Source organism: Ooceraea biroi, chromosome 2 (assembly GCF_003672135.1).
Source record: "Ooceraea biroi isolate clonal line C1 chromosome 2, Obir_v5.4, whole genome shotgun sequence".
In the NCBI taxonomy this organism is placed as follows: domain Eukaryota; kingdom Metazoa; phylum Arthropoda; class Insecta; order Hymenoptera; family Formicidae; genus Ooceraea; species Ooceraea biroi.
The window spans coordinates 13,947,039-13,968,922 of NC_039507.1; the positions used below are offsets into that span (position 1 = coordinate 13,947,039).

The 21,884-nt window shown below is 37.2% G+C and overlaps 1 protein-coding gene across 25 annotated transcripts in view; it reads right to left on the minus strand.

The window, feature by feature from the left end:
- The window catches only part of LOC105279165 (myosin-11), a 262,296-nt gene that overhangs the window by 61,533 nt on the left and 178,879 nt on the right, over window positions 1-21,884 (minus strand). For 24 of the 25 annotated variants that reach the window (XR_003407559.1, XM_026975501.1, XM_026975505.1 and 21 more), the window contains 3 exons: window positions 18,770-18,891; window positions 18,166-18,342; window positions 6,213-6,524 (listed from right to left, as the gene is read on the minus strand). Coding sequence is in view for 24 of the 25 variants with exons in the window: in XM_026975501.1 (XP_026831302.1) it covers window positions 6,213-6,524; window positions 18,166-18,342; window positions 18,770-18,891 (611 nt within the window). In the remaining variant the exon portion in view is untranslated. The remainder of the gene's footprint in view (window positions 1-6,212; window positions 6,525-18,165; window positions 18,343-18,769; window positions 18,892-21,884) is intronic. The other variant, XM_026975516.1, reaches the window with a different exon arrangement.

A 21,884-nucleotide genomic window follows, 5' to 3' on the forward strand; every position in this document is an offset into this window, starting at 1 on the left:
ACGAGCTAAACCGCGCAAAATGCTCAGCCCGACGGACAGGTCGTTTCAAACTATTAGCGCTACGTGTGGTCGCTGTACGAAGTACTACGCTAATATCACACGACACATAAAGCCCCTTGCACAATGCAAGGGGCTTAATGCTAGAGGTGCTCTGTTACATCACCTTATATTCTTACACCGTGACTGGCACATAATTCGCTTAGTAATAATAGGAATCCTGACTTATGACATGATTTATCTGTTGGGTCAATAACGCGTGCGTTTCATCGAAATAATCAAATTTAAGTATTAAAGTAACTAGTATTAAAATAACTTTTCTCTTTAAATATATAAATTTATTTATAAAGTGTGACTATTTTCTAAGAATTATTGGATATTTATAATCTAAGGATGTTCATTATCACCACAGGAAGAAACAAACTGGCGCTAAAACACGTGATTTAACTAGCCAATCATATAGTTCCCCTCTTTGTCGCCTCTCTATTATCCAGATCTCTACTCTCTTCGAACACGAACGAATACGAACGTGGCGCGTAGCTGATCGACACACAAACATCGAATTGTGCCGAAGTAGCGAATTTTTTCAACGGTCTCATTTATGTTTGATATCGGTGCTAAGTGTGGTGAGTTGCTCTTTTCTCAGCTGTGTTTCACCAAATACCGCAATTCGATACAGTCAAACTGGCCAAGGTTTTTGGTTGGTGCTTGGCGAAATATAGCATATTGGCATTGGCAGATATTTGGAATACTGATTACGTTTACACGTCATCATTTAAATAACATCCGTAGTTATATAATTAAATATTCCGGTTAATTTTGAGGGATTTTTTGCAAAAAAAACACGTTTATTGTAGAGAGACATTAAATTATATTTTACTCAAAATATTTTCCATTGTTAGTTATAACTTTTTCCCACTTTTTGAGCAACAAGTGACTTCCACGATAAAAGAAATGTTCATCCTTCGAGGCAATCCACTCATCGAGCCATTTTTTAATTTCTTCATATGATGTGAAGTGCTGGTCAGCAAGGCTGTGCTGCATGAATCGGAATAAGTGATAGTCGGAAGGAGCACAGTCTGGTGAATACGCGGCGTGTGGTAGGACTTCCTATTTAAGTGCCGATAATGTATCCTTAACTGTTTTTGCAACGTGCGGTCGAGCATTATCGTGCAACAAAATCATTTTGCGTTTTCTTTGCGCTATTATTGAACGTTTCTGACTCAAAGCATGATTCAAATCGTTTAATTGTTGCTGATAACACTCAAAGGGGAACCCGGCAGTCTGTCATCACCGATTTTGATGATGTTTCGTAGATATGTTCTATGCACTCATAGTAATATTATGTTAAAGCCAATCAACCCACTATTCAAGCATTTTCGAGAAAATGTTAAATAAAGTTTTCCGTGACACAGTAATACCGGTACCGAAGAATCGATCGGCGAGCTGGCGGCGTAGCTACACAGATAAAGTCACAGGCTAGAACGCCTGATGACGTTTTTTTCTTTTTACATTTATATTTTAATGTTTCTCACCTTTAAATATTTATAAAATATACAATTCACATATACACTCAACTTTTAAGCTGTTTTTAATAATACATTATAAAATATCAAAGAATTCAAAAATGCTTTTATAATAATTGCAAAAATTTCTTGATAAACGTAGAGAGAAAAAGTATATTTGTAATAAAAATTTACATTTCGTACTTTACAAAAACAGGGCAATTGCATTTTGTTATTAATATTTTCTTCTGCACATTTGCACTCGTTGATGGAATATCCATTTTGAAAAAGCCGGAATTAATCATCGCACTAGTAATATAATTGGTATTATTACGAATGTCGTCCGGAATTTTAAACGAAACTGATATCACAAACGGAATCTGTCGAGATGATGACTGAATCAAATGATTGAATCTTGATGTTTCTTGCTTTTATTTCTTGGTTGTGTTCCTTGTACAGGCCCTAGCTTGGTGCTCCAAATTGCCGCACCAATAACAAGAGTCTCACTCACGCTGCAACTTTAGACAATTTCTCTTCACATGGTCTAATTCGTTGCAATTGTAACAACGAATCTCCTTCGGGTGCATAAGTGAGTTACTTTTTGTCGATGATTTTACAGTGGATTGTTGGACACCCGAACGATTTCTTTCATGTCTCAGTAGCTCATGTAGAGTAATCCTCCAAAATATTTTCAGCGTTCAAAATACTTTCCGCCCTTTCATATCGAAGTATTCTTGGTTTTTCAATTGGATGTCCGCAATCCCATCAATTATCAAGTTGATCAATTCTTCCGGACAGTAATTTTATTTGCTAGAGTCATTGTATCGAAATAATAATCAGAGGATTCACTCCTGAGCCACACGCGATTTTCAAACTCTTTCCGAGCGCTAATCTGCACGAACGATCAAACATGCTTCTCATTTCGTCAATCAATTCGTACATAATTAATAAACGTCATTTCTAAATAACTCGGTCTCGAGTGAAATCAGTCTTTAAAGCCTTTCGCAAACGTAGACTCACTAAAATCCTAGTAGCATTATCGTGAAACCAATATACTCCGCAAGAACTCCAATTACAAAAATGCTTCCTCCAATTACAAATTCATCAGAGTCGTTGGAAAATTCAGGTAAGTCGATAATTGTCCTGATTCCAATTATCGATTGCATTGTGAGCGCATCATTGTCAGAGCTAGATGTACTTATTTGGGTTATTTTGCTTTCATTGCAACATCTGAACTTTTCTCTGCAAAAGTTTTCTTTTTCGGCGAAACAGGTCCAGTTCGCTCACTACAGGTGCGTCCATGTCTGGAAATTGCATGATTGCAATATTTTCCAATACAGGTGACGAAGACTCTTCCTCGATCGACTTTCCTCCTTCAGTGATTTCACAAATGCGATTGATTTGAAGCAATCGTGCAATAAGTTCATCGAAAATCGCCAATCCACAAATATTCTTAATCACAAATATTCTGCAATTCTTCTTTCAAGTCCAAAATTATTAAATCGTTCAAGATCTTTCTCTGCTTTATCGACATACTTGACGACAAAAAGTTTGAAAACGACAAGAATTTTGGTTCGGCAAATTTGTCGCGAATAATTAAAGTCTTATGAACGTGCTGTAATAAATGCACATAGTGTGATCAAAATGCGGATCGAATATACGTAAATGTTAGTTGCGACAAACGTAAAGTCGCGCACTAACCAAAAATGTCGAATACCACTTTTGGTTCTTTGTAAGACGTAGACGAAATTTTGGAGAGATCGGAAGAGCCGGACGAAAAGAATTACAGAAGACTCTTCATATATCATCATATATCTTCATATATACAGGGTGTCCCATTTTAAAAAACGCACCTCGATGATTCTTCAACGAAGCATTTTCAGCAAAAATGTTTCAGACAAAAGTTGTATGGTTCGAAGGGAGACATAAGACGGCGTCATTGGTTTGATCTTGAATGAACGTGCCAAGGTCATATGGAGTTCAACTTTGTTTTTTAAACGGAACCCCATACTTTTTATTGCAGATTCTGATTCTCCGTCGAAAAGTAAGTAACTATTGTATGAAATATTTTTTTTAAAAACGCCCTCCTTATCCCGAAAACTCAGGTTCAACCTTTGACGGACCAAAGATAATACTCGCTTTATAAGACACAAAAGTTTTTTTTTAGTATTTTACTGTTTACCATCAGCATGTGCGTGCGTGCGTGCTATGTACCATGTCCTTATAGTTTTTGTGACACACACACACACAAAGAGGTGTAAATCCGATTGGACAACCTCCACGTGGCACACCTTGAATAATGCTAATGCCGGCGGTACTGTAACTTTTAAGTCTTGTAATTCGCAAAGTATTTAATGAAAACATACCTTATTATAGTGTTTTGAACGCACGCATGCACGTTCTTCTTTATTTTGTAACTTCTGCAATGCCAGACTACACAGGGAACGAAATTGTTGATATTCTCTTAGTTCTTGAAGAATGTCGCCGCAATTACCGTGCAGCAGCTCGAATGTATCATGATCGTTTTCCTGATAGACAACATCATCCTAATGATCAAGTGATTGCCGATATCGAAAGACGTGAAAGACAGCGTCCTAATGTAAGAAGACAATGACGTCGTATTAATGTCCCTGAGCGCGATGACCCCCGAGTCCTTCTTGTGTTAGCTGTGGTGCATTTGAATCCACATATTTCACTATGATATATTGAAAAACAATTTGGTATTCCAAGAAGCACAGCTCAGAGATTTTTGGCCTTGCGTACATTCCATCTATATCACATAACATTGACTCAGGCACTAACACCTATGATTTTCGTCGAAGACTTGAATTTTGTAATTGGGCCCAGGCTATGTTGCGGCAGAATCAACAATTTTTTACGTTTGTTATGTTCTCAGATGAAGCTACTTTCCATAGTACAGGCCAACTAAACCGGCACAACAGTCATTATTGGTCCCACGATAACCCACATTGACATCATCCAGTTGATCACCTACCTCGCTGGAGTCTTATAGTGCGGTGTGGTATTGTAAATGGTTACATAATTGGTCCCTTCTTTTTTGAAGGAAACGTTAACTCAGCGAACTACTTGCATTTGTTTGAACATGAATTGCCAGTCCTCTTGGAGGACGTAGACCTAGTGACAAGACAACGCATGTGGTTCCAACATGATGGCGCACCACTTCACAGGAGTCGGAGAGTCCGACAATTACTATACCGTCTTTTCCCACGTAAGTTTATTGGACTTGTGGAAGTCCATGTGGAGTGGAGATGTGGAGGACATGTTGAATGGTGCCCCAGATCTCCGGATCTGACAAGTCCTGATTTTTTCCTATGGGGATTTATAAAAAATGTGGTTTACGCAGAAGTACCTACAACTAGAGACAATATGATAGACCGTATAAGAAACTGTTGCAATTCTATTCCTAGGAATGTCCTTCTGGAAACTGCTCGAAATTTCGAACGTCGAATTCAATTATGTATTCAGAATGAAGGAGGAATTTTCGAACACTTATTGCGATAGAAAATTCTCAAAATCGTGCCTTAACTGGCTGGATCTTTTCCGATCTTGCCTTAACTGGCCGGATCTTTTCCGATCTTGCCTTAACTGGCCGGAACTTTTCCGATCTTGTCTTAACTGGCCGGATCAGTAATTGATCTTGCCTTAACTAGCCGGATCAGTGATCGATCTTGCCTTAGTTAAGCTGGATGTAGAATACACACATACGCACGCTCGCGCGTACGCATACACACGCACGCACGCACGCACATGCTGATGGTAAACAGTAAAATACTAAAAAAACTTTTGTGTCTGTTATAAAACGAGTATTATCTTTGGTTTCAAAGGTTGAACCTGAGTTTTCGGGATAAGGAGGGCGTTTATTTAAAAAATGTTTCAGACAATAGTTACTTACTTTTCGACGGAGAATTAGAATCTGCAATAAAAAGTATGAGGTTCCGTTTAAAAAAACAAAGTTGAACTCCATATGCCCTTGGCACGTTCACTCAAGGTCAAACCAATGACGCCGTCTTATGTCCCCCTTCGAACCATATAACTTTTGTCTGAAACAGTTTTGCTGAAAATGCTTCATTGAAGAATTATTGAGGTGCGTTTTTTAAAATGGGATATCCTGCATATTTCGCGCTCGGTACATATCCTTGTGTCGGACTTCAGAGAGGAAAGATTTTCACCTCGTTCCTTAGCGTCTTTTATTTCTCTCCTCACTGTACCGACATGCACCGTTCTCGAAATTACACGCGTTGCTTACGTATGATGCTTAGTGTTATGATTTAGAGTTCTCGCCCCTCGCAAGTAAACAAGCAATTCAATAATATCGACAATACAGCGATAATAATCACTAACCAATTAAATCTCTAACGATTGACTACAATAACTATATTGTTTGAAATGTCATGTATATTATCCGTTTCCGTGATATTGACTCATAAAAAATCAAATTTGTTTATGAATTTAAATTCCTTGCTTGTGCAGTTAAACATAAAAAAACAGTCACTTATTTAAGTCATATCACATCATATAAAGTTCACCAAGATGATAAGAGGACGTTTTTCAAAATTTCCTCAGTATTATAGACGCATGATTTGTTTATTAATCACATTCGTATTTTGATTTGATTTTTTCTTCAAAACAGTTGGTTCATTTAATTACAGTGAATCAACTTGAATTAATGTAAATCTTACATGAACATACCTTATCAGAAGCACGAACATAGTTGGGATCCCTTTCTTCGATGCTTTTATCATCATCAGACTCCTCATCTTCGTCCTCATCCTCTTCCGTATCCGAAGCAGTTGCTTTAGCGAATTTGTTTTCAGGAGGCGGCGTGAAGCATTTTAGAGGCTTTGGACCTTCCGGCACTTCTTCTTTGCATGCGTTTTCCTCCATTTGCCGAAAAATGGATAGCATCTTCTTCGCTGTATCAGTATGCACTACTTCATTTTTCTTATCATCGGCTCTGATGACATCAGGGTCACGATAGATCTCGCGATCCGGTGAATCCATCTATTGTGAATCATTAAAACCATAACTCATGAAAATCGTTTAAATATACAAGTGTATAAATATATATAAATATGTGTATCTGTGTTTGGGCTTATGGGCTTAGTATCTAACAAAGGAACGGACACAACTGTCCGAAGCCGATTTTACTCTCCTTGAAATATGTTATTAAGTATAAAAATCCAAGAGACACATATTTTTTTTATACGTGCCCAATCTCACTTTTAAAACACCTCCTGAAAGGTAATTCGGTATATTTGCTTTTTAGAGAATATCTTCGAAACCGTGAGAGATACAAAAAAATGTTTTAGATAAAGGTTTAATGGGACATAACGTTCTTGAAAATGAAATAATCAAATTTTGCAATAATTTCATATTTTGCAAAATATCCCCACCATCATTAATTATGTTTGCTAAATTAAACATTTTTGTTAGGACAAAAATTTAACAAAATTTTACGCCAACTTCATTCATGTATAAAGAGTTCGTTTCGGAAATGCCATTTTTGGAAAATAAGCCGTAAACAACTTCCTGCCGCACTATAGGTGTGCGCAGCGTTTGTGTCCCGTTTATGCAAGGTATATTATACTAACCTGTTCTGTATCATATCGTATATTAATTTAATGTTTCTTTCTATTAATTTTTATCACATGAAATCTGAAGAAGTTGGTAGTTGTGCGAGTCATAAAGACGTTTGTAATAAATAGAATTATAACAAAATTACCTTTTCAAAAAAAGGTACAAAAAAGCGCTAAGTATACGTGCCTGAAGAACGCGTTCAAAGAAAAACTCTACAAAACTAATGATATCAAAACATTGTGTCAACTATAAAAATGGGTATTTATGCAAATCAGAAAATCTATTTATTATTATCTATACTACATACAGACACATGCATATATACATTCATGATATCGACTATGAATGCGGAAGAATTATTTCAATGCAAATAAATATTTTTTCAAAATACTTGGCGCTGCTAAACCGAATCAATATGATAATTGCCTTAGTATTTAAATCCTTATAATCTAAAGATTATAATAACCTTACAAAGGTAAAAGAAGTACACCAACTACATAAAAATTCCCATCTTGTACGCAACAAAAAATTTAAAACATACTGTCCTACCTAAAATCTGTACTTTACATGTAAATTATTTGTATTGATTACGTAATGAAAAGAGATATATAATCACTTTGCTAGTCTGTAAAACTGTGTGTTTATTTTAATGTTTCCAACTAAAAAGATTTGTGAGTCATTATTAAAAATTAAGATACAATACAAATCCAGATACTGTACAAATTTATAAGAATTTTATAAGATATTTACACGTCTAATGCAACCCGGGCACGTCAAGTACTTCAATGACGTGTGATAAGAGAGTATGGATAGGAAATATTTAGATAAAATACTCAAACTGAATTGCTTCGAGGTACTTGGCTAGTTAACTATTGATTTCAGATTTAGTTTTGATTTTTATAAATAGTTTTTTAAACTTATTGTTACGTACAAGGTGGGATTTTTTATGTACTTGGCGTACTTCTTTTACTTTTGTGAGGTTTTTTTAGTGGGATCTCATTGCTTTTTGTAAATTTTTTATATTTTGAGATATCTCAAATCCTCTCTCTCTCCCTCTCTCTCTCCCTCTCCCTCTCCCTCTCTCTCGCCCTCTCGCTCTTTCGCTCCCACGCTCCCTCGCTCTCTCGCTCTCTCGCTCTCTCGCTCTCTCGGTCGCTCACCTTCTCACTCTCTCGTCATATTAATCCTTTAAATTTTCTTATTAGATTGGATATCGTACATCAGATGCAGTGTGAATTCTCCATAATCTATCGTACGTATGTGAACGCGCCTTGAGCGACAAACTCGATTTGATTGTGTGCGTGCGAGCATACGTACGTGAGTTTGAACATGAATCTGGACTGAAGAAGAAAAATGAAACGTCTCAATTGTAGTATACGATTACGATATCTCAGGATAGACTGCACCACTCTTATTCGAGGTTGCAATCGAAAGCTTGCATCCACATTATATTATAAAAGTATCATTAGATCAAGAGACACGGTAGTATCTCGCGCCAAGTATACGCGCAGCGAGACCGCACCGTGACACTTTTACGCGAAGCGACGCTTTCGCAGACACTCAGATTATTAGATCTCAATAACCGCTGAACGGATCAAGTTCAGAGTAGGCTCAATGGATAGCTTGGGGTCGAATTATGAAATAAAAGTGTTTTCATTTTTCTTGTACGTGCCCTACGGGCGGAGATATGGCGATGCAAAGTCTGAAATTGGCAAATTTCATTTAAGAAACGTCATCGTCGTTTGTACAGTTCGATCTTTTCAACGAGATGGCAGCAGCTAATATCGGTTTTCTCGCGTGCGCCAGACATACGTAAGCGAGAATTGCATACTTCACACTACAAAATGTGTAAAATCACAACAAAATTTCGGTTTCGGTTCCAATTTCGGCCCAAAATACAATGTTCGGCTGAAATTTCGGTTTCGGCCAAAAATGGCCGAACTTTCGGTTCCTACCGAAACTACATTCGCTATGTGCACGCCTATCAGCACGCCTTCAACTGTTCGCGGCTTGTTCGTGCGCCCGACCTCGTGATCTTCAGTTCGTTTCGCTACTACCGGCACGTCGTCTGCGTTGCGTACGTCCGCAATTTATTGTTTGTGTTTACAGGTAAATATCACAAAAAATGTATGAAATTTAAATTTTATATATCTAATACCTAAGTTTTTTTAAATAAAAACTCTTATTGTTGTAGGTTAAGTATAACAAAATGTCACAAAAAAATCCAATTTGGGAATACTACAGTAAATGTACAACAGATCCATCGAAAGCCATTTGTAAAGTATGTAATAAATCATATTCATTGGGTAGTCGAGAACCAAAGAAGCAAACAGTACACGGTTTAAGGGGGGACATACACCTAGAAGGATAAAAAAAATAGATTTTTTTCTATATATATTTTCAAAGTATGATATCTTAAGAATATTTTTGTGCAGTTATAAATCGATCTGGCCAGTAATATAAAAGTTACACGTAAGTATATTCGAGTCCGTTCGAGCGCGCTAGGGTCATTTCGGTTTTCACAGGTGTAAAACGAAAGATCCCTCTGGTTAGGGTTTTTTCCCCTCTCTTTTCTATTTATTATATATCAATACCAAGCATCAGATCTGCTTGGAAAACACAAACAGTCGGTTCCACAGCAGTTCTTGTCCGGACGAGCAATCGAAAGAATCGAATAGTACAGCAAAATAATACGACAGAAATGGATCGCAGGAAATGATCTAGAGATCTCCGAATATCTGAAAATATTCGAAAATCAAGAGCAAAGAAACCTCCACTGCCTAGGAATCGGCATTCAGATGGAACAAGAAGAGAAGAGCTATAAGCACGTCTGCGCTAAGCAGTACGAGAGAGGAGAGAATACGTCGTCGCCAAGAACAGAGGGACTTTCTAGAAGCATCTACTTCGGCAGAGGGTGTACTATATGGGCCTGGAGTAGATGATTCAGTGTAAATATAAAATTTGTCATCTTTTCGTTGTGTAAACCTAACATAAAACTTTAAACGCGTTTTTCTCAAAACGAGGTTTTCAAAACGCGTGATCACTATATCTTGAAAATGATTCGACTGATCGGCTTGCAGTTTTACACACTTTTTCTAGACACTAAAAACTAGTCTTTAACATAGGATTTTTTTCCCGATGCTTAGTTTATTTTCTGTAGCCAAAAATGTGCGACATTTTTGGTCAAAAAATCGTTATGTCAACTTTGACCGGTTCCTCGTGCAACCCATTTGGAATCGTACCGATAACTGGACAGCGTTTGCATGGGGCGGGTAATGCAGATGGAGGGGCTTCGCCCCTCCACCTGTACCCCCGCTGAAAAAAATATAAACAAACTCCAGGGGAACTACCCCGCCCGCGGTGGACCTCGATTGGCGTGGAATGTCCACGACACAAACTTCGTCAAACTTATATGGAATGATATACTAATTATTAAACTTTTTTGTTAATAACTTGTTAAAAAACAATGACCGCCGGATAAAACCTTTTGGAAGTTATTTAGGACGATGTCCTTAATACCATCTTAAACGAAAAATAATTGTAGCTAGGTTCCTTATAAGAAATATTTACCGTTTTCTTTTGTCGATTATTATTATTTTCAGATTTATTATTGTTTATATCTTTGAAGTTATTCAAAAGGCGAAGATAGGACTTTGGAATTGAACTTTATATGACCTCGTGAGGCTACCTGCAAAAAGGCATTGCAATCGGTGGGGTGTCCCATTCGGAAGTACAGCCCTTACGGGTACCTTCGCGGAAAGGCTATCTACAGGGCGAACCATTTATAATGATAATGACAAATATCTCATAAAATATACATCGTATAAAAAATTGTTTTAAACAAGATTTGTTTGGTATCAAAGGGGTCACAAGATGGCACTACCTGTTTTATTATAGATGGCGCTACTATAAGTCAAACAAAGGTTACCTTTACTTTTTTAAACGGAAACTCCTAGTTTTTATTGTTTTATGTGAAAGTGGAGATAAAAGCAAATACTTTTTATTCGAAACATTTTTTTTATTGAATGCAAATTTTTCGAGATAATCGACTTGAAAGGCAGATTATTTGTTTCATGATTATTTTCATACTATCTATGAAATTACAAATTATTACAAGGACTTCTGAATAAAAATGATAATTTTGTTACATACCTTATTCTTCTATGCAAAAATATTACTAATAATGAAGGCAAAAGTAATTTTTTAAACATAGGTTTTATTATTTTTTAGTAATTTATTGTTAATTTATTATTGTTTTATACAGTATGTATGAGTATTTGTATGTTATAATAAAAACAAAAATAAATTTCAAAAAATACAAAATTTTTAATGAAAAAATTAACATGTTTATTGCATGTGTTCAAAATGATGGCCAGAATAATAAATTAACAATAAATTACTAAAAAATAATAAAGCTTATGTTTAAAAACTTATCATTGCCTTTATTATTAGTAATAATTTTGCATAGAAGAATAAGTTATGTAACAAAATTATCATTCAAATGCAATCGTTAAAGTCGCCAGGACCAGTACTCAAAAAATGTATTATTATTCGACAACAACTGGCAAGATCTTTATTGTATGTACACGACGTTTCGACCTTCACTTTAGGTCCTTATCAAGCGTAACAGTTATTTTCTAAAAATTAACAATGAAATAAAAGTTTACAATGATTATTTATACAATGATAAAAACAAAAGAAGAGACAAAGAGAGCACAGAAAATAGAAACACCTACTAGCAGAAAATAACTGAGAGCGCGTTCAGGAGCACGAAGCCACGCTCATGACCATCAACACATGACTGATACCTAGACAAATAGCCGAGAAATCACAAAACAAGGTCATAAACAGCCGGCAAATCATCAGTATTCTTCTGCATATTTATCGATTTATGATGCTTCTTAATAAAAATCATTTCAGCGATTTTTCGCTTTCTTCTATGGTTCTCATGATCTAGAATTTTGGTATTGTTCCAATCAAAGTCATGATCATTAAAAACTCGATGTTTGCTAACAACGGACAAGCAACTATCATGCTTCGTAACGTCTGATCTATGCTCCTTAACACGCGTCTCTAAGTGTCTCTTAGTCTGACCAATATAACAAGCTTCACAGTTAACACAATCAATTCTGTAAACAACACCCAAATGCTGATTATTCGGTAAAATATCTTTGCCTAGTTTGATGAGACAGTTGAGTTTCTTAGGAATAGTGTAAACGAAATCAATATTAACACGTGTAAGAATACGGGTGTATATCACTTGGACACAGTACAATTGGACACGTTGCAAATAGACACGACAATTTGCACACAGTTCAATTGGACACCGTTCAGTTGCGCAGTTTCATTAGGACACAGTGGCTTTTGGACACGTAAGAAAATTCGTATCGGTCAGTTGGACACCGTTCAATTGCGCACCGTTCGTTTGGACACCGAAAGATGCGCATTGTTCACTTGGACACCGTTCACTTGCGCATCGTTCATTTGGACACAGAAAGATGCGCACCGTTCACTTAGACACCGTTCACTTGCGCACCGTTCAGTTGAACACCGTTCACTTGGACACCGTTCAATTGCGCACCGTTCAGTTGGACACCGTGTCATGTGAAGCGAGGTTTCACGCAAAGCAAGGTTCTATATTGTAACTTCCACGCAGTACTTTTGGTCACCCCAAAGTTTTGTTAGTTATTTTATGTGAAAGAGTACTAGGTAACGGGCGAAGCCCGTCTCCTCGTGCTCTTCCACCCAAGCATATACTTTCCCAATATAATGTGATTCGGGCACGCCAAGTACTTCAATGTCGTCATGCGATAAGAGAGTATGCATGGAAAACGTTTGGGTAAAATACTCAAACTGCTTCTAGATACTTGGCTAGTTAATTATTAATTTCATATTTAGTTTTGAGTTTTGACAAGTTGGGAGTTTTTATGTACTTGGCGTATATATTTTTTCTTGTTTTAAAAAGGTTTTTTTAGGGATCTCACTCTTTTTTTGGAAATTTTGAAAATTTGACTATATTTTAGTTTTACATTCTTTTGAACATGTAATTAGTATTACATAATTTCTTTTTATATGTTTTATTATCAATTATTTTGCATGCTAACACGTACATCGTTCTGATGCAATTTGTAATAAGTTTTATTAAGAATAATCTGTTTTGATTTTTATATAATGTAAATTATTTTTATATATTGTATACTTTTTTCTGTTTTCCTAACAAAATTTCTCTATGTGATTTACAATATTTTTTATTATAACTTTAACAATATAACTTTACTTTCACATAAATCATTTTTACGAGTTTTATAATTTTATGCAATGAATGTGGTAGCGCTCGACGTTATGCAATGAAATTAGTGGTATTGGTGCAGTCAATCCCTTTCTCACTAACTAATATGACGTTGCACCATGTCGATGACGGCGATAACAACGACGACGACGTTGTACCACATCGACGACGACGACGACGACGACGATGACGTTGCACCACGTCGATGATGATGACGACGTTGCCCCACGTCAATGACGACGACGACAACGATGACGATGACGTTGCACCACGTCGATGACGATGACGACAACGACGACGACGACGATGACGTTGCACTACGTCAATGACGGCGACAACAACGACGACGACGTTGCACCACATCAACGTCATCGTCGTCGTCGTCGTCATCGTCATCGACGTGGTGCAACGTCATCGTCATCGTTGTCGTCGTCGTCGACGTGGTGCAACGTCATCGTCGTCGTTGTCGTCGTTGTCGTCGTCGTCGATGTGGTGCAACGTCGTCGTTGTTGTTGTCGTCGTCATCGACGTGGTGCAACGTCATCGTCGTCGTCGTCGATGATGTTGCTTGCAATTACTTGCAATTTATGTCTTTATCGTGAAATAAAACATTTCCTATGTATCACATTTTTTATAGTATTTGCGATTTATATCTTTATCGTAAAATAAAACATTTCCCATATATTATTAAAATCATTTTTAATTCATAATAAATTAAATCATGCATGTGTGAACAGCAGCTTGAGGGACAAATTCGCTTTGCATGTGTATGTGCGAACATATGTACGTGAGTCTGAACCAGAATACGGAAAACGGAACGTCACGATTCTAACGTACGATTATAATATCTCAGGATTGACTGCACCAATCTTATTCAAACTGGTCGCGATCGAAAGCTCGCATTCACATTTTATTATACAAGTGCCATTAGATTTTTGATTACGGCTTTAATGCCTGAGATATTTTAATCATAAGTTGATATGACCTGTCAAATGGCATGAATTCCAGATAAGCTACTTGGTAGCGCGCGACGTTTATGCAATGAAATTGGTAACACTCGATATTATACAATGACTCTCATTGTTCGGAACCTTATTTTTCATTATGTACTTGGCGTCGCGACGCTACCGCGTCGCTTGATATCTATCCGTGTCTAAATGAACGGTGTCCAACTGAACGGTGCGCAATTGAACGGTGTCCAAGTGAACGGTGTCCAACTGAACGGTGCGCAGTTTTCTGTGTGCAAACGAACGGTGCGCAATTGAACGATGTCCAAGTGAACGGTGTCCAACTGAACGGTGCGCAGTTTTCTGTGTCCAAACGAACGGTGCGCAAGTGAACGGTGCGCATCTTTCTGTGTCCAAGTGAACGGTGCGCAAGCGAACGGTGTCCAAGTGAACGGTGTGCATCTTTTGGTGTGCAAACGAACGATGCGCAATTGAACGGTGTCCAAGTGAATGGTGTCCAAGTGAACGGTGTCCAACTGACCGATACGAAGTTTTTTACGTGTCCAAAAGCCACTGTGTCCTAATGAAACTGTGCACAACTGAACGGTGTCCAATTGAACCGTGTGCAAATTGTCGTGTCCATTTGCAACGTGTCCAATTGTACTGTGTCCAAGTGCGGCGCTGCCTAAGAATACGTCCTACGCCTTCACACAATCCTTTAATGTAAAGAATTGTTAGAAAGTTCTTGCTGAGTACTCCGTCGTTCTTTATGTCACTAGATTTGTTACCGAATCTGATTTTCTTTAGTCTTCGATTAGTGTGACAATTAATGTAACTCAAAGGATAACAATTATTAATTAGTATCGCTCTAACAATTTTAATATTCGACTCATGGAAGCGATCATCAGACAACAAAATGGCACGATCAATAAGACTCGAGACCACACCAATTTTGTGTTGCAGCGGGTGATGAGAGAAAAAGTTGACGTATCCCTGAGAACGTAGGCTATTGATTTCAGTCAGTATTTATGTAGATCCCTTAACGTTCTCTAGAAGGGGATCCTTCCGGATGCACCTTGAACGTTTGGGGCGGTCTTAGTGAGGGTGTGCGTACACACATGTCACGTACGTACACACACTCTCACACACGACTAGCAGTGGTAATTCTACTAAGCTCTCCATAATTTCTAAGGGTATTTTAAAACGGCTCGTAACGCTTTGTTATATTTGGCAGAGATTGCTATGAGGAACTTTCATCACTGCGCCCCTCTTTTTCTTTTCTTCCGTCTCTTGGTTTTGGGTTTGGGACAAATCGAGTGCTACTCGAAGGATCGGAATATTTTCATGTTTTAGTGCTATATGCATCTTGTTTGTCATTAATAGACGATTCTATCACCGAGGCTGAATCTCGCAGCAAACTTCGACCCTGAGGGATTCCGGCTGGCAGCAGCGCCTCGTCACATGGCCAGAATGTTTGGATTATATACAGCAGTTTTGAATGCACCTTTTTTCAATAGCAAGTGCAACGCTCTTGGATTCCGGCCCCGGTGCAATGACATTGGACAGGTTTACCCCCTTTACGGAGGGATTAATCCTCGGCGTCTTTTCCTCCTTATTGCCACGAAGATTACGACGAATGCGATATGACGACGGCAGCGGGAGCTGGTGGCGCTTTGAGAACTCTCAACAGCCTGTCCAACGTGTCTCTTTATTATAGGACCAGGGTAGCCCGAAGCTTTCCAGGGAATCTCCCAACGCATGTTGCGTCTTCGCCTCTTACGACGTCGCACTCGGGCACAAGTCCAGTACTCAGGTTCAATTTCGGACGGAACACCACTCAGAAAATCGGGTCGGACATGCCTGTTTGTGTGTACGGGCACCATTGTATAAATGGCTTTGCGTATCTATTTTTTCATCAATTGTCAGTACTTATTATCCAGAGTAGAAGACATTTTCCCTGCACAGCGGCATTATTTCAGAGAAGGACTACGGAGTCGCTTGCCTTCGGCATTTTTCTTGTCGGTACCTTTAACTACTGACCTCTTTATCTGAATCAGCTCTCAAACAACATTCCCGTGCGCCTCGTTCGTGGTGATACTTTTGCCAGCGTCGGCAGACGCCCCTTTTTTCTATCTGCTCTCCTCAAGGATCAGAATTCTCAGCTCACGGAAGTGGCAGTAACCATGTTGATCTCACTGCGTATGGCCACGTATCGCATTCAACCTTTTGATGGAATCTCCGAGTTGTCTACTAATCACCTATATGACTCTGCCGCCGAGTCTATTACTATCAGAGAACTATTTCTCCTTCCTGCTCCCGGAACAGGTCAGCGGGCTCAGACCCCCTATTCCCTAGAAATCTCACTCTATCTCCTTAAATCTCATGATCTCAATGTTTCTTTATATGGCAGAAGGGTCAATCTTAATGAATTCTCCGCTTTGCGGTTTATCAATATATTAGCGATATATAATTTGTTTTAACATTTCATCTCCGGGTTGTTCTTCAACCTTCTTGTATTTTTCCTCGCGTTGAAGATCATGTGAATCTTTTTATTACTCCTCTGCGAGTAATGCTGGTATCGGATTTTTTAACTCGCCGCTAATTCCAACAAAATGTGCTTAATTGTTAGTTTCCTATTCAGCTCTAAGATCTACATCTTTTTACAGAAGTTGTTGGTTTATGTCTCCTAATTGCTCATATAAGTGACTACATTGCTGGATCAATCAGGGCTTAGTGGATTGCCCAGTAAGTACAACCGTATGTTCGGAGCTTCTACTAGACAGACTGTGTTCCTTCGAGCTGCAGCAAAAAGAGCGCAGGTCGCACCAGTGAGTCCTGAATCTTCGCTGCTCAGCCTAGGAGTTTTCGGTAACGTACAATTCTCTTGGTTTTATTCCGTTGCGATTTTTAGAAAAGAATTATGTTAAGGATATGGAAACGTTCCATCCTGTTTTCAAAAAAAGTCATCTGGCTCTCATTGGTGGGCCTCACACATTGTACACAAGGTACGTTTATATCATACAGTTTACAGCTGGCACATGTGTGCATACCACTTGCATGGCTACTCTATACTCTTAATATTTTCTTGCAGCCGATCTTTATTATTTTGTCTTTCATTCATATTTTGTTCAGGTTTCTATTCTGGTTTCTTACTTTGGACGTCATGTTCTGCGGCAAATCGCTGCTCTGAACAGCTACGTAGTTAATCCATCCGGACGAGATCTTAATGGGCATAATTGTTAGAGTGAACGAACTTACCAAATGGACTGGATGGACCTCCCGCCCCTTTTTTATTTCTCCCTCCCGGAATTTAGTGATTTGCCTACAATTTTTTAAACTTATAAGTACACGAGGCGCGCGGCGCTAGCAACAGCGCGGGACGCGCGGCGCGAGCAGCAACGCGGGACGCGCGGCGTAACGTACCGCTTTTTGTTTTGGTGATATTTTGAATACTGTCATCGAGGTGCGTGCAAGAGCCACGACTACATAGTTAATCCATCCAGACGAGACCAAGGGCATAATTGGGATCGAACTTCACTTTGGTAAGTTCGTTCAATCTAACAATTATTCGTGTAACACGAATTTTTTCATTTTTTATTTTCATTTTCTAACTTAATATCTCTTAACTTAACAGGCGATATATATTTTCTAAAATAAAATCTCGTATTTCATTATATAATATAGCATTACATAATATAGCAAATCATATTTCATCATCAAATCATTTTTCAAATTTAGTTGGTTAATATGCATTAACTCACACAATTGTTAGATCAAATTTTATTAAAGATATCAATCACTTAACGACAATAAAGCCAAAGAATCGAACCTTGACTTGGCCATCGCGTGGCGGTGTAATTCGAAATTGCTTCCGTTGTTTCTCTGGTTCTTTGTAGGATTCGAAGAATTTAAACTTGTTTGAAATTTCCGACGTTTCTACGTGGATCTCTTCAGTTATGTCCGAGCTGCGTACCATGTCGTCTGAGACTTGACGACCCATAAACGCCTTTTTTGCAAATGTTTCAAAGATTATTGTTATTAAGCGTAGTATTACTAAATATACCGAGACATTCATACATTTCTGATCTCTTCATTATTAATATTCCTTGTCACAAATAAGATACATCTACTTAAATAAAATCACATGTTTATGACACAATTGTTAATTTGAATATGTCAAATATTAAGTCAAGTGATAGTGCATAATAAGTAATATGATAACATCTACGATAAAGTAATAAAAAATATTTGCGGAAGTCTAAATATAATTTAATAGTTCTAAAAATAATTCTTCAATGTATACATTAATAACATAAATTTTGTACATAAAAAATTCTTAATTGCAATTTAATAAATTTAATAGGCAAATGGATGTCTTTAATTATTTGAAAGACAAACAAGCGTGATTGGAATAATGAATAAAATAAACTCACTTCTCGCACACGTCGTGGAATTTCCGTTGGTGGTTTTGGATGTATTGGCGCAACAGGACCTCCTGCTTTCGCTGCAGAAGCATCCAGTTCCAAAAAGTGTGACCTCGATTTCTTACTGATACCTATGGAAAGTATTAACAACATAAATAGTTATTAAAATAAACTTTTCAAATTTGTATTAATTGAGAATATTACAATCCGAGATAATCCTAATGATTCATTTTTGTGACAAAAAGCTAATTTTTGAAGTTGCCGAATATTAACATAATCTCGTATATGGAAATGACCGTTTATTGTTATAGTTTGTAATATCTATATGTAGTATGTCAATTCATTAGTGGCATGCAAATCGTTTGTGTTCTCTCTCTCTCATTTTCTCTCTCTCTCGTACGCGATGTGCTGCGCCGTGCGGATGCGCGCGATGTAATCATTCTTCTGTTATGTTTATGTTAAAGCAGTTACGTTCTTTAAGACTGAAATTTTATGTTACCTTAAGGACATTGTATCTGCAATAGACAGTGAAACCTTTATTTATTCTGAGTTACTTATATGCAGTAATAAATTACTTTGAAGAATATCATCCTATACGTAATGTAATCTTTCCTAAAAGCTTTAAGAAAGTCCTAAATGCTATGTACATGAATAATGCTATAACCAAAATATTGAAGTTTTCTCGCCGGTAGTTATTATCACAACAAAATTACCTTTTTAAAAAAAGGTACAAAAAAGCGCCAAGTATACGCGCCTGAAGTTCTTTCAAAAAAGGACTCTACAAAACTAATGATATGAACAAATTGCGCCAACTCCAATGGGTATTTATGCAAACCAGAAAATCTATTACTTTATTATTACTCTTTGACCGATATTCATTGTTGATTCTGATTTAAGACCATCTTAAGTACAATCATAAGATATTTGAAACCAATCACACAATCGTATTAGCATCTTAAGACATTACTTCAGATCGTCTGGAAATAAGAATGGACTATGAATACTAGCCTTTGATATTAAAAAATAAACGACATAATAATATTAAGCAGATATTTTTATACGAATAAATATTTTAATACATAGAAATATATTTATTAATACAAATAAGTGTTTTTTTCAAAATACTTGGCGCTGCTAAACCGAATCATTATGTTAATTGCCTCATTCTCTTTCTTTATCTCTTGTGAATGCGTGCATGGGTATGTATGTGTATAACATTAAAATTAAGCATAGAATAAGTTTAACTACATTTGTACATATATGTATTTCAGCAAGTTGTTATGTAATTTAGAGTTTAAGAAAATTATTTTAATCTTTAGATTATTTAAATACTAAGACAATTTTTGATTCGGTTTAGCAGCGTCAAGTATTTTGAAAAAAACATTTGTATTAATAAATATATTTCTATGTATTAAAATATTTATTCATATAAAAATATCTGCTTAATATTATTATGGGTAAATATTGACAATAACGGAGAACGCCCCGATGACCTTGACGGTGGCATATATTATAGAGGTCACTCTCCTGAGTGACCTTCAAAAGGTTTTAGCCGTCGCTCGTTGTTTATTAAATAGTTATTAACAAAAGAAGTTTAATACGTTTGCATGAATTTTCAGTTGTTCACGCGAAGCAAGAACTTGAGTTTGACATATATTACAAAGGTCACCTTCCCGAATAACCCACATTAGGTTTCACCCGTCGCTCGTTGTTTGTTAAAAAGTTATTAACAAAAAAGTTTAATAAATAAAGCATAATTTTACGATACCATATACGTTTACGAAAGAGTATATTTGATGAAATTTTAGCTTTAAATCAGAAATAGGATTGGCTTAGGTTACATTTTCCGAAAGTGGAGCCCCGGACACATACACTCGTTTTCCTTAGAAGGATTTGTTATGATGTACTTATACGTCGGGCACCTCGGACGAATGACATAGGGGGCGGTGTGGGATGGTATCGGCATCGTTTTCAGCCCGCTTCGCGGGAGGGCGGGGGGCAGGGGCTTCGCCTCCCCCCCCCTCCCGCCGGAGCAGTGTAACAAATTTCACACAGATTGTGATCACTTGGTACACGGCACGGATCCGGCGGGGGGAGGGGCGAAGCCCCTCCCTTCCCGCCCTCCCGCGAAGCGGGCTGAAAACCGAACGTATGTGTCCGGGGCTCCAATTTCGGAAAATATAACCTAACTCAAACCTATTTCTGATTTAAAGCTAAAATTCCATCAAATATACTCTTTTGTAAACGTATATGGTATCGTAAAATTATACTTTATTCATTAAACTTTCTTGTTAATAATTTTTTAACAAACAACGGGCAACGGTTAAAATCTTCTGCAGATTACTCGGAAGTATAATCTGTATAATATATATCAAGATCAAGTCTTCACTTCGCGTAGATAGCTGAAAATTCGTGCAAAATCATTAAACTTCTTTTGTTAATAACTTTTTAATAAATAACGAGCGACGGCTAAAATCTTTTAAAGGTCACTCAGGAGGGTAATCTTGACAATATATATCGAAGTCAAGGTCATCGGGGCGTCCTCCGTTATTATCAATATTTACCTTATTATGTCGTTTATTTTTTAATATCAAAGGCTAGTATTCATAGTCCATTCTTATTTCCAGACGATCGGAAGTAATGTCTTAAGATGCTAATACGACTGTGTGATTGGTTTCAAATATCTTATACTTAAGATGGTCTTAAATCAGAATCAACAATGAATATCGGCTAAAGAGTAATAATAAAGTAATTGATTTTCTGGTTTGCATAAATACCCATTGTAGTTGGCGCAATTTGTTCATATCATTAGTTTTGTAGAGTTCTTTTTTGAAAGAACTTCAGGCGCGTATACTTGGCGCTTTTTTGTACCTTTTTTTAAAAAGGTAATTTTGTTGTGATTTCACACATTTTGTAGTGTAAAGTATGTTATTCTTTTTTTAATATATGAGGAGATAAAAGCCATAGTCCTGTCAGTCAAGGTTTTTAAAAGTATTTACTTACATGTTTCTTATTCTAAAAGAGGCGTGTTAACTTCGTGAAGTTCTTTTTATCGAATAGTTGAGGTCTTCTTTCCGCGATGCTGATTGGTTCTCTCGCTTGGTTCGAACTTCGTGTTGCAAAT